Here is a 19,844-nt window from a genome sequence, read left to right as displayed (position 1 = left end):
GCAGCATTCATAGGAGATCAGCATTTCTGCTATACAGAGCAATGTTGAAGCATCTCTCTGAACAGCAGATGTGATCAGAGTATATCAGCTTTAAGTCCCGTAAGAGAACTAGTAAAAACAATAAAAAAGTGTAAAAAAAAGTTTTAAAAAATATGAAAAAAAAAAAAACACAAAAGTTCAAATCACCCCCTTTTGCCCCATTGAAAATAAAACAATTAAAAAAAACAAAAACACATAATTGGTATCTCTGGGTTTAGAAATGCCTCATCTATCAAAATACAAAATCAATTAATCTGAACGGTAAAGGGCGTAACAAGAAAAAGCGATTAAAATAACATATGTACCCAAAAATGGTATACTGTATTTTTTGTTTTATAAGACCCACAAGATTACAAGACGCACCCCAAATTTAGAGAAAAAAAAGGGGGGTCTGTCTTATAATCCAGTGGTGTCTTACCAGGGGGGCTGCGGCAGTGGTGGTGAAGTGGGGTCACATAAGGCAAGGGCAGTGCTCGAGTAGGGCGATGCTGTGGGTGTCCCAAATACTTGCTGAGGGCGTTGTGCAGAAGGCAACATCCAGAAACTGTCAGCAGTGTGAACTTCAAACAAATAGCACCCGGAGTCGGCGCATGTGCAGATTGGGCTATCGGCTCAATGACAAGCCAAGATCTCATTTGTGCACGTGCCACCTACGGGCGCCATTTTCCTTTAGTCTGCTGCTGAGAGATTATTAGGCAAGAGGCGGCACAAGCCCAGATGAGATTTTGAGGCGAGAGCTCCATTGATGCATGCCGACTCCATGGCCCATAATTGAAAGCCCACACTGCTGACATTTTCAGGATGGCCTCTGCCTCACTGCCCATATCAAGCACCAGCACGGCGGCCCATAGCCTGCAGCACAGCGGCCCGCAGTACAGCGCTCACAGCATTGCCCCTTCTCCCTGTGACACCTTTCCACCACCTTCCGGTAAGCTACATTGGGATTATAAGACACACCCCTCATTTTCGTCCCAAATACAGTAATTAAAAACGTCAGCTGAGGACACAAAAAAATAAGCCATCACAGAGCACCAGATCCTGAAAAATGAGAATGCTACGGAAAATGGCAACAAAAACACAATTCATTTTTTAACAAATTTCTGTTTTGTTTTTTTTTCTATTTAACCCCTCTATCCCGAGGTGATTTTAGGTTTTACCTTTTCATTTTTCCTCCCCTTCTCAGAAAATGGCGACAAAAGCGCAATTCCTTTTTTGGACAAACTTCTGAATTTTTTTTTCACCTCTTAGATAAAAGTAAAAATATACATGTTTGGTATCTACAAACTCATAGTGATCTGGGGAATCATAATGCCACGTCAGTTTTATCATATAGAGAACATGGTAAATAAAAAAAAGCAAACAATCGTGGTATTGCACTTGTTTTGCAATTTCAACTCACTTGGAATGGTTTTCCAGTACAATATGGGGTAGAAAGAATGATGTCATTCAAAAGTACAACTTGTCCTGCAAAAAACAAGCCCTCATATGGTTATATTGACGGAAATGTAAAATAGGTATGGCTCTTAGAAGAAAGGGGGCAAAAATGAACATGAAAAACGGAAATTTGCTTGGTGGTGAAGGGGTTAATATTATTATTATTATTTATTATTATAGCGCCATTTATTCCATGGTGCTTTACAAGTGAAAGAGGGTATACGTACAACAATCATTAACAGTACATAACAGACTGGTATAGGAGGAGAGAGGACCCTGCCCGCGAGGGCTCACAGTCTACAGGGAATGGGTGATGGTGATGGTTAATATAGGAAACAATATCAAAATGATTGAAATTGTAATAAACTTTATAATGTGTATAATAGATTATACTCTAATACAAGTCTCACTCTCATAGAATGACTTTTTGCCTATTTTTTTATCCAGCTAAGGATCTATGTGCAGCCACTACAGAGGGCAACAGCAGTGTATGCAGCTGACACTACAAAAACTGTATTTGATTTTTTTGAAGTATACTTTGGTATGAACTATTCTCTTCCCAAACTTGGTATGTATGTTTCTTTAGTATAAGGTATGCACTAAAGTACATATTATTCTTTGTTTTGCACATCTGGCCTGCCATTTGGCATATTGATCAGGAGGGATCCTTAGGGGCACTTTGCACACTGCGACATCGCAGGTGCGATGTCGGTGGGGTCAAATTGAAAATGACGCACTTCCGGCATCGCATGCGACATCGCAGTGTGTAAAGGCTGGATGATACGATTAACGAGCGCAAAAGCGTCGTAATCGTATCATCGGTGCAGCGTCGGCGTAATCCATGATTACGCTGACGCGACGGTCCGATGTTGTTCCTCGCTCCTGCGGCAGCACACATCGCTGTGTGTGAAGTCGCAGGAGCGAGGAACGTCTCCTACCGGCCTCACTGCGGCTTCCGTAGGATATGCGGAAGGAAGGAGGTGGGCAGGATGTTTACATCCTGCTCATCTCCGCCCCTCCGCTCTGATTGGCCGCCTGCCGTGTGACGTCGCAGTGACGCCGCACGACCCGCCCCCTTAACAAGGAGGCGGGTCGCCGGCCACAGGGACGTCGCACGGCAGGTGAGTGTGTGTGTGTGAAGCTGGCGTAGCGATAACTTTCGCTACGCCAGCTATCACCACATATCGCTGCTGCGACGGGGGCGGGCACTATCGCACTCGGCATCGCACCATCGGCCTGCGATGTCGTAGTGTGCAAAGCCCGCCTTAAAGGGAATCTGTCAGCAGGTTCTTGCTACCTCATCTGAGAGTGGCATGATGTAGGCAAAGACATCCTGAAACCAGTGATGAATCAGTTTACTGGGCGCAGCTATGCCGAGAGAGCTTAACAAGAGCTTAACAAGCTGCCGCCGACAACACCAGGCCTTCACTGTACATTTCCATAGACAGAAACTGCTAATCACACGAAGGGGGCGAAATCGGACTTCAGCTCAATCCTCCATGGACCCACTAACGATAAAGCTAAGAGGCTTAAACTAACATTGCAGGTAGAGGAAAACACACTTTGTGCTAAGAGAAGCAGCGCTTTAAACTGAATCTTAACCCTCACAGCATGGTGTCTTCAGATTACAGAGCAAAAATCTGCTGACAAAGTCCCTTTAAAGGGGTGGTCTGGTCTTCTGATGAAAGTATGCAGTCACTCTATGATGGACAGTCTAGTGACTGAAAGTATGCGATTTGTATAGATGCCAACTAGACATGAATTGCACAGGCCAGGCACGTCTTGCAGGGTTGACAACTTTACTTTGTATTTTTTCTGGACAGCTTATCAAAAAATCACAGACAGACAATATTTTTTACGGACATATTGGAAAATTATAATAAATCATTATGATTATAAGTGATCCATTATTCTGATATGAAGATATCAGCTGCATTCACTGTAAACTGTAAAATGATGATAATTAGAGTCAAAATAATCTTTGTATATTTTTTCAGTTTCATAAAAATCACAGACACCTTAAACATTTTTTTACAGACTGTCCTGAAATTTCTGGACAGTTGGCAACTCAGTCATCTTGTCACAATGAGGCTGAAAGTATGCAAATCACATATTTACAGTCACATTACCGCCCACTCTTGCTAGTGGAGAATCTTGGCAGTGTTCAAGGTGCACGACATAATAAATCAGAAGTCTGCTGTCAGATATAGTGACCACAGACTTTCGTCAGAAGACCGGAAAACCCCTTTCCGGTGAGTGGAATTGCAATAACAGTGCAATTCTTTTCATTACATGGTTGCTTTTTCACTGTTAGAATACTAAATGCTAGAAATTGGTTGAGACAGCATGTCACCATGTTGAGGGTATGGTGGAACAAGTGTGTCGCCCTGGGCAAGCCAGGGGACACAGATAACAACACACACGCACCCCACATTCCCTGTAGGTACACCAGCTAACCCACAAATCCTTGTTGCCTTCCTCCAGAGGCTGATGATTCACACCAGGGGGTGGAGCCAGGCAGTTGGTGTCCGCCCACCAAGGAGATCACAGCTCTGGAGGCATGAAGTTCCAGGTTGTTCAGCCAGGGAGGAGAAAGGAGTAGGAGGTGAACAGAGTGTAGCTCAGGAGGGAGCTAGAGTGAAACAGCAGTAAAAGTGACAGAAAGCCTGAAGTTGGTCTGTGGCTGTGTGCCCAGACGGAGTCAGCAAGGTCAGCAGACAGTGGTGAAGATCTGCAGTGGGACTGTCCGGAGGTTGCTGGAAGGACCACGGAGGCTGTGTGTATCCGGGGGTCTGGAGCAGTATACAAAGGGCAGTCAGCACCAGAGCAGGGGCTTCTCGGATCACAGCAAGGCTTGGAGTCGCTGTAAATTGCTAAATCCATTAGTGAAGGGGACGTAGCTCCCCCAACAAGCAAGTCCTGATTGACGGCAAAGGACCAACCACAACGGGGAAACACCGCCACCGCCAAGGCACCAGTTTCCCAGGGCCGGCGCCTGCGGGCAAAGTGTGGAGCTCCTCCGGCACAGATTGCAGTCGGGGAGTGGGTAACCGGTGGGAATCCACCGCTACCAAACAGACATTTCAAAGGTGCAGGGAAGAGACCGTCACCGCTAACTGGAGGGAACCGCAGCACCGTGAACCGTCCGAGGGACCCATCCAACCAGCCGTTTGTTTACCGAGAACTGTGTCGTGTTTACTGGCTGAGTGAGTACCTCAGTGCCGCAAGGCACAGCGCTGCCCCTGCACCCCACTGGGCCCCGGGATCACCAACCCCTACCCACGGAGGGGCAACACTACAACTGGCTGCTCCACATCACCATCCCCGGGATCCCCACATTGAGCAGCGGTGGTGAAATCACCACAACCGTGGGTGGCGTCACGAACTATAACAATCCCCACACCCAACCACAAAAACCCCCTTTCACTCACGGGCGAGGAGTGTCGCTCGAGAAACCCCGGGATCCGGCCCACCGCTCGAGCCACCACTGAGCAGCTGCCGGACCCGAGCAGAAGGGGTGAGCGCGGTGTGCTGACACCCTCCTCCCCGCCCGCGACAACTTGGCGTCACGAACAGGATCCTACCGCTCTGCCGTCAGGTAGAGGTGCGCCTTGTTACCGCCGGAGGCATCCGGCAGAAAAAGTTCAGAAGCCGCCATCTTTGGCGCGAAAAGTTCCCGCTCGAGCGTCTTCTCGAGCAGTAGAGGCGCGAAGGCCAAAACTCCGCCCCGAGAGAGGAGGGGCCGGAAAGAGCTAAGGGGGACGCGATGGCGGCTGGACGCATGTAGCTGCGGCTATAAAAGCAGAGACGCCAGGACTCTGCAGCAATACTGGGTTCCTGGAAGGCACGATTGCCAAGATGTACAACCCAACTCCCAACGAGGAAGTCTCCGCGCCCGGCACGGCGACGTGGCTGAGGGACCGGACTGCCCCGCTGAGTAATCGTCTGCAGGACCATATGCAACTCCTCCTGGAGGAGTGGGAGACCGACATGGCGGATGTGGTGGCTGCTATGTGGAGACGCGAGGCAGAAGAGGATTTGGAGGAGCGGGTAAGCGACCCACGCCCCTGTATTCCGGAGGGATCGGCCGTTGGAGCTGAGGGGCCCGGCCGGCTTCCGCTCACCCTGCCTCTCTCCCTGCTACCCGTAGTAGCTGCTGCCACCCCGCCATTAGGCCCGCTACCTGCCCAACCGGTAGCGATACCCTGCCCAGCCGCTCCAGCGGACCAGCCGGCTGCAGACGTCCGGGACATCCCTGAAGTATGCCAGGGGGAACCGCGACCCCTTAACAGCATGGTGCCAGAAGTCCCAGTAGAGACTGTGCCAGACCCTGAGCCCGAGACCGTGGCCTGGATGAAGGCCCGGGTGATGCAATTCCACCAGTGTCAGCAGGATCAGCTCTTCCGGATGATGGAGCAGTGGACCAACGGGATGGAGGAGCTGCTTACAACTGCCCCGAGGTACGGAGGGGGAATGGATGTAGCAGAACCGACTGGTGACCCACGTCCCTATGTCCTCCCAGGACCGGCTGCTGCGGCTGAGGGGCCCGGCCTAGTCTCGGCCTGTGCATCGCCCTTGCCGTTACTTATGAGGCGCCTTAATGTCAGCTCGCCAAATCTGCTGCTCCGTGCTACCGCAGAAGGGGCTGAAGTGCTGGAAGTTGGAGGCCAGGAGGCTGCGACAGCTGGCGGCAACCCGCCTGACGCAGGAACACGAGATGACGACTCCGGCCCTAGTCCCGGGTCTGCTGCTGAGTTTGAAGAGGCCAGTGAGCGTTCCCGCTATGTGTGGGACCCCGTGGTTGTCCATACCCCGTGTGCCGGTGGAAATGGGTATCGGGTGCCCCTGTCACCGCAGGCATGTCAGTGCATGTTTGATGTGCCAGTGGCAGAGGATGGGTCCGCCTCAGCAGAAAAGTACGAGTAGGGCAGCGGATGCCCGTTGCACCGTCCCCGTTGGGACCACCACTGAGTTAAGTTTGTTGAAAAGTTTTGAAAGTTGCAGATGAAAAAAAAATGAAAATTACCGAACAGTTACCTGATTTGCTTTTGTGATTGCAACCGGCTGGAGCCGGCACCGTTGTCCCCGTGGGGACCGTTTAAGTTTTGCATGGGAACTATCCATGGACAAGCCCGTGAACTTGCAGGGCACCACAAACGTTAAGTGGCTTGTAAATATGTTGGGTACCGTTACCGTTTCCACAATGCCGCCTCCGGAGAGGCAGGTTGGAGGGAGGGCCCTGAGCAGAGCAGGCTAGGGCCCAGCCACCAAAGGAACCGGTGGCTACCATCTGGAGGGAAGGACAGATCCCGCTCGGGTAACTTGTGCTGGACTGTGGGTCAAGGGGTGCTGCCTGGGTTTTAGGGGCAGCATCAGGGCCAGGTTGCTTGGGTGGGAGAGAGCGGAAACCGTGACCGTACACCGTTGTAACGTTAAAAGTAAATGTGCCTCCGGTCTTGGGAAGAGTTGTTATTAAAAATGTATATAATTTACCGTTTATAATGTTATACCGTTTTACATTTTCAGAAAACAAAAAGGAAAATTAAAACCGGTGTTGGACGGGCAGCCCGAGGACGGTCTGCGTTTTGCTAAGGGGGAATGTGTCGCCCTGGGCAAGCCAGGGGACACAGATAACAACACACACGCACCCCACATTCCCTGTAGGTACACCAGCTAACCCACAAATCCTTGTTGCCTTCCTCCAGAGGCTGATGATTCACACCAGGGGGTGGAGCCAGGCGGTTGGTGTCCGCCCACCAAGGAGATCACAGCTCTGGAGGCAGGAAGTTCCAGGTTGTTCAGCCAGGTAGGAGAAAGGAGTAGGAGGTGAACAGAGTGTAGCTCAGGAGGGAGCTAGAGTGAAACAGCAGTGAAAGTGACAGAAAGCCTGAAGTTGGTCTGTGGCTGTGTGCCCAGACGGAGTCAGCAAGGTCAGCAGACAGTGGTGAAGATCTGCAGTGGGACTGTCCGGAGGTTGCTGGAAGGACCACGGAGGCTGTGTGTATCCGGGGGTCTGGAGCAGTATACAAAGGGCAGTCAGCACCAGAGCAGGGGCTTCTCGGATCACAGCAAGGCTTGGAGTCGCTGTAAATTGCTAAATCCGTTAGTGAAGGGGACGTAGATCCCCCAACAAGCAAGTCCTGATTGACGGCAAAGGTCCAACCACAACGGGGAAACACCGCCACCGCCAAGGCACCAGTTTCCCAGGGCCGGCGCCTGCGGGCAAAGTGTGGAGCTCCTCCGGCACAGATTGCAGTCGGGGAGCTGGTAACCGGTGGGAATCCACCGCTACCAAACAGACATTTCAAAGGTGCAGGGAAGAGACCGTCACCGCTAACTGCAGGCAACCGCAGCACCGTGAACCGTCCGAGGGACCCGTCCAACCAGCCGTTTGTTTACCGAGAACTGTGTCGTGTTTACTGAGTGAGTACCTCAGTGCCGCAAGGCACAGCGCTGCCCCTGCGCCCCTGCACCCCACTGGGCCCCGGGATCACCAACCCCTACCCACGGAGGGGCAACACAACAACTGGCTGCTCCACATCACCATCCCCGGGATCCCCACATTGAGCAGCGGTGGTGAACTCACCACAACCGTGGGTGGCGTCACGAACTATAACAATCCCCACACCCAACCACAAAAACCCCCTTTCACTCACGGGCGAAGAGTGTCGCTCGAGAAACCCCGGGATCCGGCCCACCGCTCGAGCCACCACTGAGCAGCTGCCGGACCCGAGCAGAAGGGGTGAGCGCGGTGTGCTGACACCCTCCTCCCTGCCCGCGACACAAGTTTGGGTAAATATATGAAAAAAATCTGGTTCGACTACCTTAAAAATAAGGGGAAATATAGGATGTTTGAATTTGTGGAGGTGAATTTACCCATTCTCTCTCATTACATGTATAATACCTTTTTTTCTACTATCTTGCTGTGAATTAGGTGGGTAGGGGATTAGTTCGTTTTATTTTTAATATTATATTTGTGGTATGTATTATGGAATGACATGCAATAAAGTATCTAAAAAAAAAGTATACATTATTAATCGAATATAGCATATTGTTTGCCCAATTGGAGTTTTGAGAATTCTCAAACTGGTTATCCATTGCCAGGTATTAGGCTTTATTGGGTAAACTAATTCTCATGATTTGAGATTTTTGGAAAATGTAATAATCAATGAAATGTATGAGCCATTCCCCTTGGTGAAGACAATAAAAGTTAGTACCAAATAAAAAAGCCTTTATCTTTTGAACAATATGTCAGATTTTTAATCCCTTCACGATCAAGGACGTAGCTGTACATCTTTGATGTCCCTGACTTTGATTGGAGCTCACACGTTGAGCTTTCATATTTCCCTGATCAGAGATCCACCCGAACCTGTTAACTAGTTAGATTGTGCACTTAAACTCTAACAGCTGAATATAACATGCACCAGCGGAGACCGCGCCATTCCCCACTCCCATCAGCGGCCCCGTGACATGATCATGGGGTGCCGATGGGCTGTCATGACAGCAGGGGTCAGCTGACGACCTCTGTCATGGTCATGACGAAGGTCCCGTGAACGCTGGCTGAGCGCTGGCATTCATAGGAAATCAGCATTTCTGCTGCTCAGTGGAATGCTGAAGCATCACTGAACAGCAGAAGCGATTGGACACTGCTTAATTTTCCCTAAGGGACTAATAAAAACAAAAAAAAGTTAAAAAATAAATTAAAAAAAAAAATGTATAAAAAACTACAAAAGTTCAAATCACCCCCCTTTTACCCCACTGAAAATAAAAGTACACATATTTGGTATTGCCACTTTCAGAAATGTCCGATCTATTAAAATATAAAATAAGTTAATACGATCAGTAAAGCGCATAAAAATTTAAAAAAGCCTGAATCATGTTTTTTTGGTCACCACAACATTGCAATAAATTGCAATAATAGGCAGTCAAAACATTGCATCTACCCAAAAATGGCATAATTAAAATTGGCTGCTCTAAACTAGAGATGAACGGTGTTCAAATCAAACCATTCGTCAATTTCAAATTCGAGTGATTTTTGGCGGTGCTCTAGTCGTTCGCCGAACTTAAACGATTTGCTTCACGTTCGACGGTTCGAGTTAACGTTCAATAACGATTCGATCAGGCTGGTGTGTGCGGGGATGACGGGGGCTGGTGTGTGCGGGGATGGCGAGGGCCGGTGTGTGCGGGGATGACGGGGGCTGGTGTGTGCGGGGATGACGGGGGCTGGTGTGTGCGGGGATGACGGGGGCCGGTGTGTGCGGGGATGATGGGGCGGTGTGTGCTGGGATGATGGAGGCCGGTAACTGCAGTAACGGCACAGCTGATCACTTCACACTTCTGTCACTCAGGGTATTTACGGTCTCCGGTGTGTCCTTCATCGGTGACCGGAAATCAGGCTGCGACACAGACAGAGCCGCAGGATGACAATGAAGTTGGGTGAAGTTCATCCGAGTTCATTCTCATCGTGCGACTGTTTGTGTCTGCTGTGAGCGGGCATGGAGTTTTGCTGAATGGTAGAGAAAGCATCCAGCGCGCATACATTCTGCATCAATTCTGCAGTCACTCACAATACATTCACATGTGCTGCCAAATAGCTGCAGAATTATACGTATGGACACTACGCAATGTGCGCAATGTTAATAATAATAATAATAATAATATGCCAATTCAGTGCTTAGTGTGCGGGGGGGTGGGGGTTCCTGAAATAACGGCAATCTCCTTTTTTTTTCCTATCCGCGCGTACAGTGGGGCGGTGCAGGTTGTCAGCCAATCACACACACACACAGCAAAGTGCATTTTTTGCACACAAGCAAGGGCATGTGTCATTGGCTGTGTATGGCACATGTCCTTGCCCTATAAGGACTTCTGAGTAGTTTCACTTTTGGACACCGTAAAAGGAGTTTACTCTGTGTATACGTACTTCATACCAGAAGTGGCTCATCTGGATCGATCCGTGCACCTCCTGATTTGTCCTGTGGATTCTACGCTGGTAAGCTGAACTTTTTTTTTGTGTTTTCAATTTGTTTGTATCTGTTTGCCTGCTATTGTTTTCAATGGAGTTCGAAGGTGTTCATCGAACGTTCGACGAACACACCCGCCGTTTGACGAACCGAACCGAAATTGAACACTAGGGGGGTGGCTCATCTCTACTCTAGATGCAAAAAATAAGCCTTCACACAGCCCCAGATCCTGAAAAATGAGGACGTTAAAGGTCTCGGAAACTGGCAACAAAAGCACAATTCTTTGTCAATGTCAGCTCAATTTTTCTTCCCCATTTCCAGTACCCTTTATGGTAACGTGAATGATGTAATTCAAGAGTACAATTTGTCCCGCAAAAAACAAGCCTTCATTTGCCTATATTGATAGAAAAATAAACAAGTCATGGTTCTTGAAAAAAGGGGAGGAAAAACGGAAAGTGGGTGAAGGGGTTAAAAAGATAAATTTGGAAAAATCATGGGAGTATCATGTCTTTGCTGGTTTTGCTTCATTGTGGAACCTACACATCATTATTGTGAAGACCTTATAATATCAAGCAAAGCCAATGACACCATCTGTGAGCATATGGTCACAATTAGTGATGCGCAAACCCGAACTGTAAAAGTTTGGATCCGCACGGGATACCTAGTATCTTTGCTCCGACCCCGGGCCCAGAGTTCTCATGGAACTCCGGTTAATTATCTGAATGCAGCCACTAGGATAATTAAAAAAAAGAAGGGAAAAAAGAAATAGGGATAAGCAGGAGCGTTATACTTAACAATCCTCCCGGGCAGAGGTAGCCGTTTGTTACCCTCATTCATTTTCACTGCTTCCCCCACCCACTGGCAGTCCTGGTGTCTGTGATTGGTTGCAGTTAGACCGCTCCCCCACCCTGTGTGACAGCATGTCTAACTGCTTGGAATCACACATGCTGTCTGCAGCTCAATAAAGGTGCAAAAATAAATAAATAAAAAAATTGGAATAGGGTTCCCCCATATTATGATACCCAGCACAGATAAAGGATAAGGTTACAGGCTGCAGCACTCAGCTGTGTTCTTATCTTGGCTGGGTATCAAAATAAGAAAGACAATATGCTGCTTTTTAAAAACAATGTGCAGTCCCCCTACATTTTGATATCCAGCCATGATAAAACCAACAGCTGGGGGCTGGTATTCTCAGGCTACCGAGACCAATGGATATTGGGTCCCCAGCCTAAAAATAGAAGCCTGCAACCACCCAGAACTGTTGCATCCATTAGATATGACAATCCCACCACTTTACCCAGCTCATCCCGATTGCCCTAGTGCAATAGCAATTGGGGAATAGAAGAGGTTAATGACAGCTCATAGCTGCCACTAAGCCCTAGATTGGTAATGGGAGGTGTCTATGAAACCCCCTCCCCCATTAATAATCTGTAAGTGATAAGAAATAAATACAAATACCGAAAAATTCCTTTATTTGAAATAAAATACAAAAAAACACACTCTTTCACTCCTTTATTAACCCCAAACAATCAGTTCGAAAGTAATAAACATGAAGTCCCACAACAATGCTGGCTCTGCTACATATATACTGAAGTCACAACGTGCAGGCACAAAACATGTTCGCACGCTGTGGGCTTCAGGCAGAAACTGGCTTAGCTGCAGCTGTGAGCCTTGACGTCACTCATTTTATCTGTGGTCATAGCTGGAGATTCCCATGGTACCCCACCTGTGACCGCAGGGAAACTGACTTCAGGTGACCTGACCTCATGTAAACTGTGTTCAGAGACCTGTATCTTCTGGCAGAAAACTGCATTGTTTTTGCCAAGAGATGCAGATTTGGTGCTCAATATTTCTACACCATATTGTTGCACCAAATCTGCATCCTCTGGCCAAAAAAACGCATCAAACCACGATGTGGTTTTGAAGCGGTATTGATGCGATTGCCAGGTGATGCAGATTTGGTGCAGGAATATGGTGTATAAATTTCAGCACCAAATCTGCATCTTTTGTTAAAAAGAAAAGCACAAAAATTGTTTTGGCGCCACTTTAGTGCAGTTTTCTGCCAGAAGATGCAAATTTGGTACTGAAATGTCTTCACCAGATTTTTGCACCAAATTTGCATCTCCTGGCAGAAAACCACACCAAACGGCATCGCAAATGTATTCATGCGTTTTTTGCCAAGACAGGTGACTGAATACTACACTACTTATCATTAATAAAAATGACAATACTAATTATATTACCGTTACTGTCATTATACAAAGGCACTATGTGTATAGTATATAGTGTACAGGTAATACAGTAATCACCGGTGACATTATACACAGGAGCTCTGTATAGAGTATAAAGTAAACGAGTACAGGTAATACAGTGATCACCAGTGACATTATACACAGGAGCTCGGTATATGTGATCCATCCTGGTCCCCATGTGTCATCCATTATAGTCCCCATATGTCATCCTGGTCTCCATATGTGATCCATCATGGTCCCCATATGTACTTCATCCTGGTCCTCATATGTGCTTTATCCTGGTCCCCATATGTGCTCTGTCCTGTCCCATGCTGGTTCCTATATGTCTCCCAATCTGGTCCCCATATGTCTTCCAACCCTGTCCTCATATGTCTCCTATCCTGATCCCTATTTGTCTCCCATCCTGGTCCCCATATTTCTTCCATCCTGGTCCCCATATGGCTGTTCTTTTATATTAAAAAAAATAATTCTACTTACCTGTACTCAGTCAAGCAGCATTCTCTTCCTGCTGCATATGCGAAGTGGAAAGACCAGCTCATGTCAGTGACATCGTACATTGAGGTTGTGCATGCCAACGTCAGCTGTCAGCCTCCGATAGGCTGGCAGTTATGTTAGCTATTGCAGTAGAAAGGTTTCCTGCATCACAATACATTTCAAATGAATGTGCGTCTGAGGACACAAATTCAGTTAAAACTGGTGTGTCCCCAGAACTGAATCGGGGGGCCGCTTCTTGCAGGTTCGGGTAACTTGCTGCAATTTTGATAATTGGTTCCCCCGAACCGGAGAGCAGTGGCTGAATCCCACCCCTGGTTATAACGACAAATCTATCACAATTGCACGGATTACATTCTTGAGGTCCTTTGTAGAATGTACATTCATAACTGTTGTTACATTCTAATGATGTAGGTTTTTTTAGGTTAAAAATCAGGCTGCTTTGCAACATCTGAAGGCATTCTTGGCATATTTATTTTGTCACGGATTTAGAGATGTTATTGCATACACTAGTTTCATTAGTCATGTAGTATATGTTTACCTATATTGTGGTGTCTCTGCTTCTCATCTGGTAGGATTTTGACCTCAAAGTTCATCTTTAAACAGTGTTGATAGAAGTCTGTAATGTTAGAAATGTTTGCTGCTAAAAAGGGCACAAAAAAGAAAAGAACTCATTCTAAATAAAATTAGGATAAATTGTACCATCAAATTACTTCCAGTTTTTACATAAAAAGTCTGAGCATTGGACACAAGTCAACATTTTTATGTGATCTACTTTATTTCATAGTCTTGCTTTGTTGACTAGAGATGAAGTTCGGTTCGACGGGTTCAGCCGAACTTTAGAGTAAGGTCAGTTTGGGACCCGGACTTGACCTGAAGCCCAATGGAAGTCACTGATTGGGCAGTTCGGGTCTCTGCCCACATTCAGTCAGCCATAAACAGAGCACTTCCGGGGCGGGAGGACGGGATCTTTCCATTTTTTTGAGGGGTGCACACTACATCCAATCATGCTGTTATTACCGCCAGTGCAAGCCATTCAAACACTGCAAGCGGCTCGTACTAGGCCGAGTACCAAGCGTACCTGAGCACAACGATTCTTCTACAAGTGAAGTTCATACGTAAAGCACCCGAACTGTTTTTTTTATCAAAGTCTGAACACTGAACACCGAACCTCTTCTTCGCTCATCTCTAGAGGTGACATATCTTTGTGTTTTCTACTTCTTGAAATTTCTTGACTACTTTGACATCAATGTGACATTGTTTCTGTACAGAACTCTCACCTTTGTATTTACAATGCAGCTAATTTACTTTTTATTTTTAAAACTAGATCAAATAGCAATACCAGATTTTGGCACTGGAGCCATGGAAAACTGGGGATTGATCACATATAGGGAGACCAACCTTCTGTATGATATTAATGAATCTGCAACAATCAATAAGCAGAGAGTGGCGGCTGTAATTGCTCATGAGCTTGTTCATCAGGTATGAAGCTAATTATTAATTAACTATTAATAATTGAACCTCTTCCCATACAGCACTGGGGTAAACCTGCTCCAAGACAAACCCCAGAAAGAATGTATTTTTTAACAAAACATTTGTTGTCCTGTACCTTTTTTAATTTGTTAATGTGCCTTTTGAGATAATCAAATCATGTAATAATAAAGTCTTTCCATGTGCTCCATTTAGACATTTTTTTCCATGTGCCTAAAAGAGTTGCAAAATGTGGAGAACCTGGCACATCTGTATATTGCTGAGTCACAAGGTGAAGTAGAGAAATCGAGGCTGCAGGGTGTGATCATCAGCTGATAACTAGGACCATTTCTATTTATTCAGGGACTTTCTTCTTAAACTTGTCTTGATCTTATTAACAAGTTATCAAATATTCATTTTACGTTAATAATTTCTTCTAAAAAGGAGTTTCCATAACACTTTTTTTATTAGATGCTATAGTCTGTATCCTCTTAATCTTCCTGGTCTTGGGTGTTCTGCTTTCCCCATTTACAGAAAGCCATTCACAATTAACACAGTACAGTTAGGTCCAGAAATATTTGGACAGTGACACAAGTTTTGTTATTTTAGCTGTTTACAAAAACATGTTCAGAAATACAATTATATATATAATAGGGGCTGAAAGTGCACACTCCCAGCTGCAATATGAGAGTTTTCACATCCAAATCGGAGAAAGGGTTTAGGAATCATAGCTCTGTAATGCATAGCCTCCTCTTTTTCAAGGGACCAAAAGTAATTGGACAAGGGACTCTAAGGGCTGCAATTAACTCTGAAGGCGTCTCCCTCGTTAACCTGTAATCAATGAAGTAGTTAAAAGGTCTGGGGTTGATTACAGGTTTGTGGTTTTGCATTTGGAAGCTGTTGCTGTGACCAGACAACATGCCGTCTAAGGAACTCTCAATTGAGGTGAAGCAGAACATCCTGAGGCTGAAAAAAAAAGAAAAAATCCATCAGAGAGATAGCAGACATGCTTGGAGTAGCAAAATCAACAGTTGGGTACATTCTGAGAAAAAAGGAATTGACTGGTGAGCTTGGGAACTCAAAAAGGCCTGGGCGTCCACGGATGACAACAGTGGTGGATGATCGCCGCATACTTTCTTTGGTGAAGAAGAACCCGTTCACAACATCAACTGAAGTCCAGAACACTCTCAGTGAAGTAGGTGTATCTGTCTCTAAGTCAACAGTAAAGAGAAGACTCCATGAAAGTAAATACAAAGGGTTCACATCTAGATGCAAACCATTCATCAATTCCAAAAATAGACAGGCCAGAGTTAAATTTGCTGAAAAACACCTCATGAAGCCAGCTCAGTTCTGGAAAAGTATTCTATGGACAGATGAGACAAAGATCAACCTGTACCAGAATGATGGGAAGAAAAAAGTTTGGAGAAGAAAGGGAATGGCACATGATCCAAGGCACACCACATCCTCTGTAAAACATGGTGGAGGCAACGTGATGGCATGGGCATGCATGGCTTTCAATGGCACTGGGTCACTTGTGTTTATTGATGACATAACAGCAGACAAGAGTAGCCGGATGAATTCTGAAGTGTACCGGGATATACTTTCAGCCCAGATTCAGCCAAATGCCGCAAAGTTGATCGAACGGCGCTTCATAGTACAGATGGACAATGACCCCAAGCATACAGCCAAAGCTACCCAGGAGTTCATGAGTGCAAAAAAGTGGAACATTATGCAATGGCCAAGTCAGACTTAAGGCAGTGATTGCCTCCAAAGGATTCGCAACAAAATATTGAAAATAAAAATATTTTGTTTGGGTTTGGTTTATTTGTCCAATTACTTTTGACCTCCTAAAATGTGGAGTGTTTGTAAAGAAATGTGTACAATTCCTCCAATTTCTATCAGATATTTTTGTTCAAACCTTCAAATTAAACGTTACAATTTGCACTTGAATTCTGTTGTAGAGATTTCATTTCAAATCCAATGTGGTGGCATGCAGAGCCCAACTCGCGAAAATTGTGTCACTGTCCAAATATTTCTGGACCTAACTGTATATGCTTACATGGGTTCTCTCAATTATTTGGGTGGGTAGAAATGGAACTCAAGCTAAGTTCACATGTTCTGCAGTCATTTGTTAGAACTAGTGACCCAGACTGTACGACCATCACAATGAGTCTATGACACCCCCCCATTACTAATCTATAAGTGAAAGGATATAAACACAATAACCCAAAAAATCTTTTATTTGAAATAAAACTCAAAAAAGCCCCCTTTTTCACCAATTTATTAACCCCCCAAAACACCTCTGCGGGTCCAATGAAATCCACACGAGGTCCCATGGCGATTCAGCTCTGCTACATTACTGAATGCACAGGGGGTGATCACGGAATATGACCGAACGCTGTGAGGTTTAGGCAGAGACTGAGCTGTGATGAGTGGTTACGTCACTAAGGTTAGTTGTGGTCACAGCTGGAGGTTCCCACTGTCCTCCACCTGTGTTCACAGATAACCTGACCCCAGGTGACCTCAATGAACTTTTACTGAGTTCACAGACCTGCATCTCCTGGCAGAAAACTGTGGTTCTAAGGCCTAAGCCACACGGCGAGAAAATCGGTGCGAGTGGAGTGCGATAAAACATCGCATTCCTCTCGGACCAATTCTAGCCTGTGTGTCAGCACACATGAGCGATTATTTTCTCAGCCCTAATCGGACTGAGAAAACAATCGCAGCATGCTGCGATTGTAATCCGAGACTCTTTCTCTCGCACCCATTCAAGTGAATGGGGCGAGAGAAAAATCGCACTGCACTCGCGGTACACCGGTGTACTGCTAGTGCAGTGCGAGAATGGCTATAGCCGGCTACGCAGGAGAGAGGGGGAGAAATCCCTCCCTCCCCTCCTGAGTGCCGGCCCGCCCCCCGCAGCTGAGGTCTGCTCGCACGAACGGACCTCAGTTGCAAGGACACATGCATGACACTCGGCTCTGCTGTACTGCCAGCACGAGCCGAGTCTCATGCAAGAGGATCGCAGTAGTCCCCGTGTGGCCCCAGCCTAAAGGATGCGTTGGGAGACTGATTTCTGCTGATTCCAGTTTTTTAACATGCGAGTCTATGGATAACGGATCGGTTAAGGGATTGCTATTTAGCCATCCGTTGAACTTGAATTTGTAACGGATCCTTTGTTTTCTTAACGGATCCATTACAAATGTACAATAAATTGAAATGCATTGTGCATAGACTCCACATGTTAAAAACTGATCTGGCCGACATCTTTTATTTAACAATGGACAAAAAAGTTGTGTTTGCACAATTTTTTTTGCCATTAGATCTCTGATCTGATGGATTCATGATAATGGATGACTACAGGACATGTGAACCCAGCCTCATAGGCTTTTAGCAACTGTAAAGAGGACCTGTCATCAGGTGAAAAGTGGACAGTTTTTGCTTTTATTTGATTCCCACAGCTCCCAAGGATTCTGTTTTATTTAGTGCAAATTTTTATACTCTTTACGAAGGGGGTGATGATTAAAAGGTAATTTTGCAGAGCAGCCTAGAGACACACTCTGAAAGAATCCTGAGAACAACACTTTATAAGACCATAAAAATTAGCATTTAAAAAATAGGTCCACATCTCTGGAACCATATGGCGAATTAACAAAAATATATTCTCAGGGAGTAGCAGAAATAAAAGAGCATATCCTGACCTGTGTAACAAAAATAGTTAATCAGATCATAGATACCTGTATGTCCCCGAGGTCAGTGCCTCTCCCTCTTTTGTAGAATATGCCGCCATCACATGATAGATACGCTTTAATAATATCTTTTTACAAACCCTTTAATCATTGCAGCATTACACTTACAACTCTGAGAAAAGACTATGGCCGAGATAACTAAATGGATTATGTTTTAAATAACAGATTGATTGCATGTTTTCTATGGAATATATATTTAATTGACGGAAAGTTTACTATGAAATGTATATTTTATTCAAATTTGAATATATTTTATAATGTAGCATCTAATGGATCCCAGATTGCACAACTGATTGGGAGCAGGTACTATGTAACTAAATGTTGTTTTTCTATGAAGGATTGATACATTTTGTCATGTTGCATCTTTATTTCAGTGGTTTGGAAATATAGTGACGATGGACTGGTGGGAGGACTTATGGCTTAATGAAGGCTTTGCCAGCTTCTTTGAGTATTCTGGAGTTAATTCACACGAGCCAACATGGAACATGGTAATTGCTTTTTCTAAAAGGAAAATTTATAAAAATATATTATATACATATCAATGTGTTCAGGGATGCGATTTCTTAATTCGGCTCAACTGTGGAGGCACGGGGGTCAGTGGGTGCTCTTGTCCGCTGGCCCGGCCTTCTTTAGAAAAACAGCATGGTCCAGGGCTCATCCCAAGTGAACGCACAACCTCCTTAACCGTCGGCGAAACACTACTCAGACAACACAGGGTGAGGAAATCACAATATTAAGACTTTATTGGATCCCCAAACTATTAATGGCACATAGCACATAACCAGCAAAACACAGATGTAACAGGCAACAGAGTCTCACCCTTCCGCTGGCTCACCAGGGATTTAGAATGTCCATGCCTCAGAGCTTCCAGGGCTACTTACTCCAATCCAGCAGCACCCCGCTTTCGGCGGGCACCCACCGAGAATGGAATAACGCCAGATTTAGGAAGCTGGTTGAGGTCTGTAAAGTCTGTAGTCCGGTGACTGGATTGTCCCAAGCTTCATTCCTTCCTTAGGTAGTCCTTGATATCTCAGTCGAATCATTGTATTCGATGCTGAAGTCCATATAGTGTTATAATCCAGGTTCGGTTATGTCTTGCCAATCGGATCCGCAGGTCCTAGATTGGTATCATGTAGCAAGAGTCTCCCTGGGCAATGGCCAGTCCTCCTTCTTATACCCCTGAGCTCTCCATTCAGACCATTGGGGTCTTCACGATTGGTGGAAAAGACTGGGCTCTTATTGGCTAGATTTCAAGCCATATTCCAATATCCAGAGACAAGGGAGAGACAGGTAAGTTACATCACATCTAGCAATTCACTTAGTAATACAATGGGAAGCATAATTTGATTTATCTGTGTGTCTAGCCTTCATTAGCCAAGGCAATTACATGCGTCAACAAGAGTCTTGTAAAAACAATGAGGGCTTATCCCCCATCTATAAACAAACTATCT

The 19,844-nt window shown here is 45.8% G+C and overlaps 1 protein-coding gene across 2 annotated transcripts in view; it reads left to right on the top strand.

Annotated features, from left to right (window-relative positions):
* The window catches only part of ENPEP (glutamyl aminopeptidase), a 148,723-nt gene that overhangs the window by 40,783 nt on the left and 88,096 nt on the right, over positions 1-19,844 (top strand). For both annotated transcript variants that reach the window (XR_012754245.1, XM_075349316.1), the window contains exons 4-6: positions 1,921-2,041; positions 14,505-14,659; positions 18,768-18,881. Coding sequence is in view for 1 of the 2 variants with exons in the window: in XM_075349316.1 (XP_075205431.1) it covers positions 1,921-2,041; positions 14,505-14,659; positions 18,768-18,881 (390 nt within the window). In the remaining variant the exon portion in view is untranslated. The remainder of the gene's footprint in view (positions 1-1,920; positions 2,042-14,504; positions 14,660-18,767; positions 18,882-19,844) is intronic.

This window comes from Anomaloglossus baeobatrachus, chromosome 1 (genome assembly GCF_048569485.1).
Source record: "Anomaloglossus baeobatrachus isolate aAnoBae1 chromosome 1, aAnoBae1.hap1, whole genome shotgun sequence".
NCBI classification, from domain to species: Eukaryota; Metazoa; Chordata; class Amphibia; order Anura; family Aromobatidae; genus Anomaloglossus; species Anomaloglossus baeobatrachus.
This window is presented reverse-complemented; position numbering and strand designations above follow the sequence as displayed.